The sequence below is a fragment of the Ochlerotatus camptorhynchus genome, unplaced genomic scaffold (genome assembly GCF_037179485.1).
Source record: "Ochlerotatus camptorhynchus isolate MF236.1 unplaced genomic scaffold, CSIRO-AGI_Acam_v1.1 ptg000086l, whole genome shotgun sequence".
Classification (NCBI taxonomy): Eukaryota; Metazoa; Arthropoda; class Insecta; order Diptera; family Culicidae; genus Ochlerotatus; species Ochlerotatus camptorhynchus.
Window position 1 is genome coordinate 1,088,695 of NW_027040576.1, and position 13,545 is coordinate 1,102,239.

The window sequence follows — 13,545 nt, forward strand, 5'->3', positions numbered from 1 at the left end:
TACGTCTGTTTGTCTGTGCTGTGTATAAAGGTTTTGTTTTGTTCAATTCAACTCACCTGATGCAACGCCGTCAACCCGTCTACGTTGGCTGTGTCGATGTCGGCTCCGGTTTCCAGCAACCGCGACACCTCGTCCTTATCACCGGCCACGCAGGCCGCCAGGAAGATACACCCAGACGAGAACTTGATCCGGCGCATCGAGGGACTCTTCGGTGTGCCACTGTGCTTGTTGGCTTCCGATTCATCCCAGCGCTTAAGCTGCTCGGCCCTTTTGAACAGGGCCGAGGTACTTCGGTTGTCCATTGACATTGTTTCTTTTCGTTTTCTTCTTCGGCTTCCGCACTGCTGCTGCTGCTGCTGTTACTGATTCTTCTTCTTCAACTACTCCTGTTGCCACTTTTATTGTTTTTTTTTTCTTTCTTCCACCACAAAAATCAAAACCTAAAATTGCAAATTTCTTACACTCTTCTCGCGGGTGGCGCTTTTTCGTCGTCGTATTTTCACTTTTTCTTCCCAATCGAACAGAAACACAGTAGAAAGATATTTTTTCTTCTCATCGGATGGTGGGTTTTCAATTTTGACTTTTATCTTTCCACTGATTCTCGGCGTTCACACTTTCGCTATTATTATGATACTGATGGGATTTGGAAATTATTCTTCTTGTCGTTTTGTTTTCGCCGATCCAATGCACACACTTATTCGCTGTTTTCCGATGGGGTTTAGGAGTTTACTCTACTCAACTACTGCACTGAAACACCAGCGCACGTACAGAGACGCACACACGCACACACACATACGACGAGAGGCCTTAAAGCCACATTAGGGCCAAAGAGTGGCACACGCACGCACACTATCGTAATACTCCTGTTGCTGGCCGTGCTGCTGGCTGTGACTGCGCTGCTGCTCGTTATTCGCTCTGTGTAGAAACACAAAAATATACACACGGATCAGATATTTTAAACATACATTCGTACACCAGCACCGAGACCGAGATATAAAAAAGCAGAGTCTGGTCCGCCGTGCGAGCCGCGGAGGAACTGGATGAAATTGAAATTATTATATTTATTTATACGCGCTCATGTGTGCTGCTGTCGCTGTCGTTGTTGGTGCTGCTATTGCTATTGCTATTGCTGTTGCTGTTGCAAGTTTTAATGTACGTGCGAACCGCGAACACTGTCCATGCACTGTGCGCTCCTCTGTTTTTCTATTTTATTATTTTCAACCTCTAGGTTCGGTTGGTTGCGATTCTGAACGCACTCGACTCTGAATCTGACGACCAACTACTCCCCATCTTAGCCCAAAAGATCTGAAAAAATACACACGTCGTCGTCGTCGTAGTCATCGTCATCGTAACGAACACACACGCCCGTCGTCGTCGTCGTCGTCCGCGGTTCAAAACACACTTGAACGGGGATGGGTAGATCGTACACAACAGCGACGACGAGAGAGATCTTATTTTTCAAGAAAAACGCACCACGACCAGCATCCAGAGAGCGATGATTCCGGGTGCTGCTGCTAGGAATTGGACCAAATTCTGCCAACTACGAGCTCAGAGACAAAGCTGAAGCAGCACACGGGTGGTAAAATTTGTGCGTTCTTTGGGGAAAATGCAACTTCCTGGTACCGGAAATAAATAACTGCCGGACTTGAGACTGCCAACCGGGAGAAGTGGGGGGGGGGGGGACTTAGGATTGATCTTCTGTGGATCCATTTTTACAGTTCGGTTTATACAGTTTCAAATCGATTCTCCTAAAGGGTCCATTGTTACGTAACCCAAGCATTTCTCGCGGTGGTCGGTCTTTAGGCTGAACGTAATTAAGCCGAATATGTCACTGGGCCGAAATTTTAATTATTGTTCTCTTTCTGAAAAGAAAAAAAACATGAGTAGCAAAAAAAATCCAAGATGCCAAAAATCATCTTTCAAAGATACATCCGCTACTAAAAGTCATTCAGACAATTCAGTGCTAACATGTCACAAGTCACAAGGGTGAAATTGCTGTTGTAAATAAGTAACGTTTTTTACCAGCTGGCATCGTTAATTTGTAGAAGTGAGCTTTTATATGCTAGACATCGGTGGTTGAAGTAAATTGTTTATAAAAGCAGTTTCGTCCTAATGAAATGTTGGCACTGAACTTCTCAGCTGAAACTGTTCCTTTATGCGAGATTTCTATTTTTTTTTTTCGAAGTTATTTAAATATTTTCTACGTCAAATATCTTCAAATCTATCTATGTCCCTGAAGGATTCCAACGCCAACGTTCTTGAAAAAATGAAAATAAAGACGCAGAAGGATGTTTATTCTTTAATCTAAGTGAGCAGTTCCACGCCAAATGACGAATCGGAAAATCTCGATCTTCTCTGATTTGTAAACATTTTGCAGAATTTGTTTGTTATGGGCAATGATTCACATTTTTACTAAAATCAGGCTATTCTGTTCTTTTTTTTTTTTGTTCATTAATTTATTTTATAAGGCTCAATCGAATTAACTTTACAGAGCCGAGAATTCTTATTCACTATCAAAACATCTTAAAACTATAGTCAAAAGGTAGAACCAAATGAACACTTTATCTTCCGCTATCCAAAAAGCCTCCTCCGTCAGAACAGGAGCCGCTTCCAGTGGTTTCATTATATAGCAGTATCGCCAACGGAAGTCAGAGCATTTCCATTGCAGCAATGGGCGCAAAACGTGGTCAGTACTCACACACACTCATCACGAAACGGTGGCTTTCCAAATTCGACAACGCATCGACCGAAAGAACTGCTGATGGAGAACAATGAGGAAGACCACACAATTGTTGCTGCCGAGTAAAAAGACTACCGCGTGACACACATCGAGAGTGATCTGCTTCTGTCGACAGCCGAGTGAACACTGAGGCCATTTTGGATCCTGTAAAATTTTTTAAATGGCTTTTTTTGATATTTTTTAAAACATTGTAGCCTATAAACGGCATTTCTGATTGAAGTGCGACGAGGACGCGGATCAGCATTTTTATTTCTTTTGTCATGTCTTAACAGAAATTGGGAACGTTAATTATGTTTTCAATATCACTAGAATCTTCTTTGGAATATCCTTAACATTTTGTTTTCAAATAATATTTAATATTCAAAAGATTGGATAAAAATATTGAAATGTCTTAAGCAAACCCCACACGTATCAATATATTGACGCGAAGGGGAATTATTGACATTAATATTGATGATGTGAATACAGAAATATTGTCAATACCGATGTATTGACGTCAATATTGAATATATTGACAATACGATTATTGTCAATAAAAGCAATCGTGTAGGGTCCACATTAAATGGATAGACAGGCATATTGGACTTTTTTTCTGCTTCAAGTTCACTGCCCTTTTCAGCATAGTTGTCCCATTGAAGTTTTTTTTTCTCCATTGCACAGTGGGCCAGGAATTAAATCTAGCAGGAAAAAATAAATAACGCTCTGGGATTGCATCCAACTGAGTTAACTTGTTGAGTGAAGTTTCTTGGATTAATTAGGACTACAATTTGGTGGATAAAAATAGTTCAAGTTTTGACCGCAAAGATGATAGTGATGATGGTCCCACCTCTTACCCCTACAAAGGTTGAGCTGGACGATTTGTCTTTAAGATAATTAAATATAACAATTTAACCAAGTTTGCAAAGAAAATCGAACTGGTTACAGTTCAAACACAAAATCAAACGCATTATTTTACTCTGCAAGCGCTGCAATCTCGATATTTGTGTTGCATTGGCCAAAAATAAAATGGAAGGGCAAAAGTCTAGATGAGGTGAGATGATTGATTTGTATAGCTGTATTTTACTGGTAATAGTTAAATCGTTTTTCAGTCGACATAGAATTCCATACTTCTTGGCAATTTTCTTAATGACATTGTCAATGGGAGAGTTGAACTTAAGTTCGTCATCAATAATCACGCCAAGATATTTAATACCCCGAACGCGATCAATAGTCTCATCATCAATTACAACAGAGACATTCTAATTAACTCGATTCCGCGATATTACCATAAATTTAGTTTTACTTGTATTCAATTTCAACTGCTTATACTTCAACCATCTACTTAGAGAACGCAAATCTTCATTCAAGTGTAAAACGGCATCGTTAGCTGCAATGAATAACACAGTATCATCTGCAAAAAGATTAATGTCGCAAAATCGTAAAATATGTCGCAAGTCATTAATATACATAATAAATAACAGGGGCCCTAATACACTTCCCTGGGGCACTCCAAGGTTATTCCCATGGGACTGGAAACAGAATCATTAAAAACAGTCCGTTGAGTTCTGTCCGACAAATAGCTTTCAAACCATTTATATGCAGTATTCGTAATTCCAAAGCGCTTGATTGATCTTAACAATAAGGGCCTAGAAATTGTTTCAAAAGCGCGTTTTAGATCCAAAAAAACAGCAACAATCGTATCTTTACACTCCACGTTATTTTTCTACTTCGCTAATACCAAATTCAACGCGGTTTCACAAGAATGACCTTCTCGACTGTTATGCCGCACAGGGCAGTCCAAGAGTCTATTATTGTTCCTAAGAATACCCTAATAACTGCCATTGAACTGGTTGTTGAATTTTAATGTGATTCAAGGAATAGCATGCTGGTTTTTTACTATAGTCAGAAACTGACCACTCCTCCGGGGGGTATCGAAACATGGCCAGGTGTGGCCAATGTGGCCCTAGGCCTCCAAATGACTATCATTGAACTAGTTTTTGAATTCTAATGGGATTGAGGTTTCACATGATGACACCATATAAACCGGAGCATGTTCCGGCCATATTTCTGGAACCGGTTGACCAGTTCCAAAAAATATTCTATGGGACCACAATACCTTTCATTTGGCGGTGGTTGCGTCCAATTCGGTTTAGTGGTTGCCGAGAAATGTAATGTATATTTGGTTACTCACACAGACACACAAATACCTAGACGTTGTCGGCAAACTGAGGCGAATGGTTAATGGCACTCGTAGTGTACAAATGGTACTTTTGTAATAGGTCCAACCATGATGCATTTTTAGGTCCTACCACGATTCAAATTCATTGCTGAACAAAAACGTTCAATTACATCCTATTTTGGGAAAAAAAAATTCCTTTTTTTCAGTATTATAACTGGAAAGGTAGACTTTTTCACCAGACACACATTTTTCATGTCCATATGTTATATTCATAGAAAAAAACACGGCATACATTTAGACGCAGAGTGAAATTGACTTAAATAGTTCCAACCAAAATCCATTACACGATGCGTTTAATTGTGAGATCCTGGCCATCTAGGAAGTTTATGTGTCCAGAAAAGATGTTCAGGTGCCCAAGACCCTTCGATGGTGACAGATTAGTTCAGAATTATTTCCCTAAGTGGCGCTAGCGTCCATACGAACAACTTTTTGTATAAGTTATATCTTGATCTTCTAGCAAGTTGCAGTCGTTAGTAAAGCTGTTTAGGTGATTAAGGTCTTCCGGACGGAATTCTCTTACTACTTGGCAGTAATTTGCATGTGAACTTCATACATTGACTATATCTCGAGATCCTAACCTTTAAGGAAGTCGAGAAAGTCGGGCCTTCCATATGGTAAATGGAAAAGTTTGGAATTTTCCCGCGATGCGGATATTTTCGGAACGGGTAGAAGCCAGAAATCGATTTCCGGCGATAACTGGTAGCTTTTGGTTTCCGGAAAGCTGGCAGATGCTCAACAATATGGGTATTTTCGGAACGAGAACAACGTTTAGAGACCGGAACTCGATATCCAAAGCCATTTTCAGTTTCCGAAAAACAGTAAGATTTCCTACAGTATGGGTATTTTTGAAACGGGAACGTAGAGGTCGGAAATCAAAGTCCGACGCCATTCGCTTTACATTTCGCCCTTGATTCGAAAATACACAAATCTTCGATGAACGCAGAATTGAGCAAAACAGACAGCTGAGCGTAACATAAATGATTCCTCACTTATTATTTGTTACATATGCTGCGCCGTTTACAATTCGACAGCGAGCATGCATAGGGGCGTAAAAAAAAATGAAATTTGTCCAATACAGTGCTGTAACAGGTTGTATTGGCTATCAAAAGCAACAACAAACGCACCGTTAATCCAAGCGAGTTCTCGGTGTTAATCCAAGAGAATCGATCATCGCGGTTACGCCCTTATGCATACTCACTGTCGAATTTCATTCAGCGGAGTGAGCTGAATGAGAATTTTGCAGAAAGAATCACTTTTTATTGTCTAGCTTTAAACATAAATTGACATTATTATATATTGTGACACCTATACGTTAGCGTCACAAAAATACTGTAAAGTTAGCTGTAGCCAACTCAACTGATTCCATTCGCTGAACCAAAAAATATCTCACTCGGCTATTTAAATCGTTAGCGTTCGGTGTTTACGCATTCTATCGGGTTTTGCCTCGGTAGAGAAAACTTTTCGGCCGCCATTCAGTTTATCATTAATTTCTTCTGTCAGTTCCGAGTCTACCTGCAGAGTCACTTAGTTGGAAGAATTTACTCTCGTTCAGCAATCTGTTTGTAGGTGAGGATGGCTATTTTGTTTCAGTGGTGCTCGCGCGAATGAATGAATTTCCATGCTTGCCTCTAGGTGTTTTGTTCCGTTCCTTAAATAACCATATTGGATGGAATCTAACAGTTTTGTTGTGCTTTCTTAACCTGACATCCAGCTGTGGTAAAAGCTATCATACTACCCATAAAAGCATAACAGTCCTGTATGGATTTTTGTCAGAAATTAGTTATACGTTAGGATCGATTGTAAACTACCGGTATTTTACACTGTGCACTAAAAGTTACATGTGTTGTTAAGAAAATATCGTGAAAAATTCCCATTTTTCCCGGTTTAAATCTTAAAAAATTATCGATTTTATGCGCGTGATCAACCGTTAGTTTTTTGGTCATAAAGCCCGTTTCAAAATAAATTTGGACACATTCAAGTTAACTCAAGAATTAAACAACATACACGATTGATCAAAACGTCAAACAAAAGGGTATTTATTCAGCTTCCAAACGATGTATAACAAGTTATTACATTTCACCGTTTCAAACGAACTGTCGCACTTTACTTGTGATCGATGCTATCATGATCTGCACAGTCGCTGGTGAAACTTTACCAGTGAACTTATTCCACTTTAAACGCATTTGTTGTGCATTTGTCACTTCTTTACCGCATCCTCGAAGTTTTCGCTTGACAATATTTTTCGATCGGTCTGAACTCAGGGCAATTCGGAAGATTAATCTCTTTGGCGACGAAATTAACATTGTTTGCAGTATACCATTCTAGTACCTCCTTAGAGTAATGGCAGCTGGCTAGATCCGGCCAAAACATAACGTTGGTCTTGTGTTGCCGAATGAAGGGTAAAATCCGCTTTTTAAGACACTCTTTAATGCAAACCTTCGACGTCATTGTGTGAGATGTGATGAAAACCTTAATTTTAATGCCACAATTGCAGATTCCTTGCCAAATGATTAGTTTCCGAGCAAACTTATCAGCAAAAACAAATTTATACCTGGAAGGGACATTCCCACGACCAGTTGCCAGGTAAAATTTTCGTCCGGGGATTTGTTTATAATCTTTTTTGACATATGTTTCGTCATCCATTAAAATACAGCCATCAAATTTCGTCAAAACCCGTTCGTATAGTAATCGTGCTCGCTTTTTTACCACTAAATTTTGTTTCAGGGAGCGATTCGGATGTTTACTGGCACAAAAAGACTTGTATCCTTCTCTTGAAAGGATGTTACGCACGGTGGAAAAGTTGGAATCGTATTTCTTTGCCAAATCACGTATGGAGACACCTGGGTTGCTTTTCACGTTCCACGTACACCATTCTCCTCAGTTCTTTGTCCCTAGTGCCACTTTTATGATTGATGCGCTGTGCTCTATCCACACTCAGAGTATCCTTGTAACGTTTAATTACAAGACTCACCGTTGACTTTGGAAATTTTAACACTTTTGCTATTTTTGAGGCAGACCACGAAGGGTTCTCTAGATGTTTGTGCACAATTAATTTTTTTTTTTTCTCATGTTCCATGAACCGTAATATTAGGATGCGTCGATCAATCTAGAAAAACTTTTCACCAATTTCTTCGTCAATGAAACATCAACAAATGCCTGTCAAACGTTTTTTGTTCCAACCAACAGGGGCGCGATGATGTATTAAACCGTGCGTCCAGATTTACTTTGAATCGAGCTTTAACTAAAAAACGATATTGGAGAAATGGTTCTAATGTTGGCCTATGGATTTGGTCCGATCGATAAAATCCTCCTGTTTTCCTTAGAGCAATGCGTTATCTTGCGTCAAATTAATATTTTAGGTTGCTAGTGGAAAATAGTCGAAAAATGCTGTCCTTCGAAATTAATGTATGGGCCCAAACACTAGGAAGTTAACCCTACCACTCTGAAATGTTTACCATTGAAAGATACGAAATTTTCACACACGAAAATACTGTATGTGAAAATGGTTTTCTCGATTGCAATTTCCCTAAACCGTAAAAAAATCCGAGGAAAAATTTGTTCCAAATCTCAGAGCTAGAAAAATTCGACTGAGAAAAATACTCAATATGATGAATTTTGAAAAGTTTCCACAAATGATCATCGTACACGGTAAGAAAAAATACTCAAAATTAAAAAAAAAAACTCAAGGTTGGGTTCTATCATTTGAGGTCCACCGTTGAGTGTATCAGAAAAGTGACATTGGTTCAAATTTACTCATCTATTGAGTAAGAATAGATGAACTCAAATTTAAGTTTATTTTCTGTTAATCAGGGTTAAGCTCAAAACGTAATATTTTTCGATATCGATTGATATAACACTTTCCGTAATTGTTTAAAAGTTACACGTTTGTGAATTGTGTTGGATAAAGTAATTAACGAAGGATATCTTGAAATATTCATCAAAGTAAAAAATAACTCAATTTCCAGTTAAAAGTACTCAGCCGTCATGTTTTCACCGTTGGGTACTTTTAACTTATTTTTTGATGAAAATCATAGCAACCTGTGCTGCGTCGATGCTGTCATTTTGTGTAGTCCATCGCATCCGTTCGTGCTTCATTAGTTATCCTATTAGTATTCTCGTTAGGGTGACAAGAAAAGTTTGGATGATGGTAAATTGTGAGTGTTTTTAGTTCCATTGTTTACAGAAAAAATAATTTGTATCTTCTACAACAGGTTTGCTTCGACCATCCCAAAAGTCGAACTTGGTAGGGTTAACTACCCCATTTCCGGCCTATTAAGCACAACCCGCACTTAGTCCTTTTTAATCTAGCGCAGTTTAGCACCAAACGGAATGTTATTATTACTGATGGCTTCCAAATGTATTTACCTTTCCGTGTGTACCGTAAGAGTTGATAAAGAGAAACCAACCATTGAGATATTGTCAAAAGTCTAACACTGCTTCTTGACGCCAAACTCGGCCTACGGATTCTAAGCTCGGCCTAGCGCATTGAAACGCCAATGAATTCACTTCGGCCTTTCGGATGAAGATAAAAATTGATTCGGTCGGAGCGCTTCTTTTGTTTTTGGGAATAATGAGTGCAAACCTTCTAATCACGTGTTCCCATTGACTTCGTTCCGTAGCTTATTAACTTAAGTATCGTAAAAACGCATAATTGACTTGTTAACTCTGAAATCATGGATTTATTTGAAGTTTTCTGCTCGATAGGCCCAAAATAGGCGATTAGGCCGAAGCAGTTCTCTACCCTATAAGGGCGACGAGGATTTATTTTGCTGCGGACGATTTTCTAGAGGACGAGAGATTGCGGAAGTGCATATTAATTGCTGTGTATTAATTTAAATTGGTTCCAATAAATTCAATTTATCTTTGGTTGTTATATATGCGTTAATTTCTATAGTACAGAAAGGAAAATTATTTTAAAAAAATTCCAACGTTGGGTAAGTTTTACCTATTCCATTCGATTGATCGTTAGGTAATTTTCACTCAATGGAACATCAGGAATACTCAAAATTGAGTTTTCTTCTTTAACCTAAACTATGTCAAATTTGGGCCTATCAATCAAATGATGACTATGTGCAATAAACATAGCGATACTATTGACTTTAAAATGTCCAAAACCAAACTAAAACAATATTTATTTAAATCTATTTATATAGGCCCATACATATTGTACTTAGACAAAGCTGGATGAATTTAAGTGAACTAGTGTTTAAGATAATCAATGTAACAAAAACGGTCTACAAACATGATTGACGACAAATAAATAAATTGAATTTCATGAAATGTAAGTACTTTTTCCTTGTCATGATAAAGAGTTCATCAACCGATTACGATTACGTTTGACTAAATAAATTACAATTACAATTACAGTTTAATTGTGTGGCTTTGTTCACATTGGCTGTATTATTAACTAGCTACTCAGAACTTCCGTAAATGGATTCAACAGCTTCTCGAACTAAAGTGGGTAAATAAGGCCAGATATTACAGTAAATAGAATATTTCGAGATTATTCTTAAAATTACGGACGATTTAATTCTTTAAGTCGATAATTATTCTATAACTCGATGGTCACATCAATATCGAGTTATATGTTGAGCTTTAAATATTCTCCTGTGCTTAGGTGTATGGATTGCGTTCCCACACGGTACGGATAAATAACAGATGAATACAGTAATTTAATTTAAATGGAAATGTTTGCCCCAAATTGCAAAACAAAATTACAAATAGTTCATGAATACAATAATTATCCACACTCACATCAGGCCTTTTTGAAACCAGCCAATCACTTTTATTTAAATGTAACTTTTAACTTTTTTTGACAAGCACTTACGCACATCAGTTAGCCAAGATTTTGACGTTTCTCGCCTATTTTTTTCCGCGATCGTTGTCCCCCACACTACACCCGCGCACTCAACCGCAAAGTTTGGATGGCATTGGGTGCGATTGAGAGACTCCGCCACAGGAACTCTTACAGCTAAGGCAAGAAACAAAAAAAAAATATCCTCACGGCCGGGAACCCGGATCGCACTTTTCAAGGCTTTCTCTGCTGTGTCTCTCTCTCGTCCCGAAAGGTTACACCGAGCTGAGATGTCAATCTTCTGTTCTGTTCTGCGAGCAGCAAAAAAAAAATAAAGCCAATCGAGAAACGTACTTGCGGGTTTCTTCTTATTCTCGTTTTCTTCGCACTCCGCGGAAACTCGTCGAAAAATGCTCTTATTTGGAAGAAATTAAAAATAACCTGCACTTTTCCGAGGTGAAAAACGTCACTTCCAATCCATGCGCACCGAGGGGAAAACCGAATTCGGGCCTTAGGCCTCTTCCCGATTCTGCGGAGCTTAGCGAAGGGGACACCAAATCAGCACACGGAGCGCACCACAGACTTTCTCCAGCAGCACACAGAGACGACCAGAGTCACACAAAATGGGTCCCCCTGGGTGAGCACCACCATCAGTAGTGAAGGTGTCAAATTGCGAAACGGGTTCGAAAAAATCCAATTCCAACTTCGCAGCAAACCGCACACACAATATGGAACTTTTCCTGCACAATTTTCTTACGCACTATTCACACTTGCCTTCGTCACACCGAGGAGAGAAATCCCAAATCCAGGAACAGGAAAAAATTGATCTCAAAACTTCAAGACGAATATGGCCACTCTTCTGCTTCTGCTGGTGCTGACTTTCAGCTCGCCACACACAAAAACGGATTGAGTTGTAATGAAACGGCGATCTCGAACTCGACTCGCAACTCAAACGTTCCGATCCGAACTCGAACTCGCTAGCTAGTCGATGGCCTGGCTGGTTAGCGAAGTACACGCTATTTCAAAACAACCCATATTTGAGTAGAATGTACTCATATGGGACAAACGTGGAGCTACTCAAAAATGAGTAAACTACGTTGAGATTGACAAGTTGACAAATGAACATCATCGATCGGATTCAAGAAGATGTTTTCTATTTGTCAACTTGTCACTCCCAACTTAGTTTACTCATTTTTAAGAAGCATCACTTTTGACCGATATGAGTTTTGAGTTTGGGGTAGTTTTGAAATAGAGTGTAAAACCAACCACATACAGCTATCGTTTCACTTTCTGACCTGTTCCTGGTAGTTGTGTGTGTGAAATTTTTTACGAAGCAAAAGTGTGCGTACACAGAAATTCAAAACAACCCAAAATTAAGTTCTTTTCACTCATCTCCCATGTTCCGTACAATAAGCCAAATTTGGGTAAACCGGCTCAAAGTAGTTTGCATTTAAGCACGGCAAAAAAAATTACCCATCGCTAAGTAATTTTCATTTTTTTCTACCCAAAATTAAGTTCAATTAACTCAAATTTGGGTATATCGCATATTACTCAATTTTGGCTTCTTGTACGGAACTAGACGGTTGAGTCGAATCTTTCGTTCTATTTTTGACAACAATAGCGAGAGGAAATGAAATGGACAGAGGTCAAATAACTCAAATTTGAGTTTAAAAAACCCAAGCGGTGGGTAGTTTTGTTTTTCTGTGTATGTCACACGATGAAGTTTGGTAACGACTCGGTGACGATCGAATGTCATTCAGTCACGTTTGTTGGGTTTTGTAAGACCATTCCCACCGGTACGATGTTCACTACCCGCATAAATCACAACCATACACATACACACAAAGGAACCTCGAAAGGAACGTAAGTCATGTGTAACCACACATACTATTCATTTCAGTGCCAACAGTTCAAAGGGGCGTAATTGCTTTTGTAAACAATGACTTTAGCCGTCAATTTCTCGCGAATGAAATCTTACCTCTCCAAAATAACAATGCTAGCTGGTAGAGGAAACATTCCTCTACCTGCTGGTGTCATTATTTTTCATGAGTGAGCTTTTATTCGCGAAAAATCGACGGCTAAAGCCATTGTTTACAAATGCAATTACGCCCCTTTGAAATGTTGGCACTGATTTGACTCAAAAAAATTTGATGTGTGCTTCTGGGTGGATTCTGTTTATGTGTGGTCACATGAAAATCATGTGGAGTTTCACATGAAAATTCATCATTAAAAATGTGTGGAATTATATACGTGCATGCCACTCGTGTCCTTATGATGCTTTTGGAATTTAACCTGGGATTCTGCTATTTAAGAATTATTCTGCCTTTTCTAAAATTCTGCCTATTTTAAGGTTCCGACCTAGGTTCCGTTCTGGCCTTGTTTTTTGCCTAGGGAAGTTCCATTAATTATGTCACGCAAATTTGTCCCATTTTCAACCTCCCTCTCCCCTTTGACACATTTTATGTATGGACTTTAATTTTTTTTTGTATGGCTCGTCACAGTTTCCAAAATCCCCCCTCCCCCCTAAAAGTGTGATATAATTAATGGACGATCCCTTACGAAACTCGCACTTTTGATTTTCTATACACTCAAAATTATTACTATTCAAAGAAAGATTATAATTTAATCTTTTTATGGTTTACCAATGTTTATACATTAGCCAGAATAAAATATGACTTGATAATTATACTAAGGCCGAATAACGGGGAGGTATTCATTAAATGTATACCAAAGTACGCACGTCATGTCAAACTCGATGGTATCGTTCTCGCTTCAAACCATTTTTTTCATAGT

At 38.8% G+C, this 13,545-nt stretch overlaps 1 protein-coding gene across 10 annotated transcripts in view; it reads right to left on the bottom strand.

Annotated features, from left to right (window-relative positions):
- Window positions 1–11,733, bottom strand: part of Mbs (Myosin binding subunit) — a 175,794-nt gene extending 164,061 nt beyond the window's left edge. For all 10 annotated transcript variants that reach the window (XM_065218435.1, XM_065218441.1, XM_065218438.1 and 7 more), the window contains exons 1-2: window positions 11,527–11,733; window positions 57–915 (exon numbers count right to left, since the gene is read on the bottom strand). In XM_065218435.1, coding sequence (XP_065074507.1) covers window positions 57–308 — 252 coding nt within the window. In that variant the 5' untranslated portion in view covers window positions 309–915; window positions 11,527–11,733. The remainder of the gene's footprint in view (window positions 1–56; window positions 916–11,526) is intronic.
- Window positions 11,734–13,545: the final 1,812 nt, after the last annotated feature.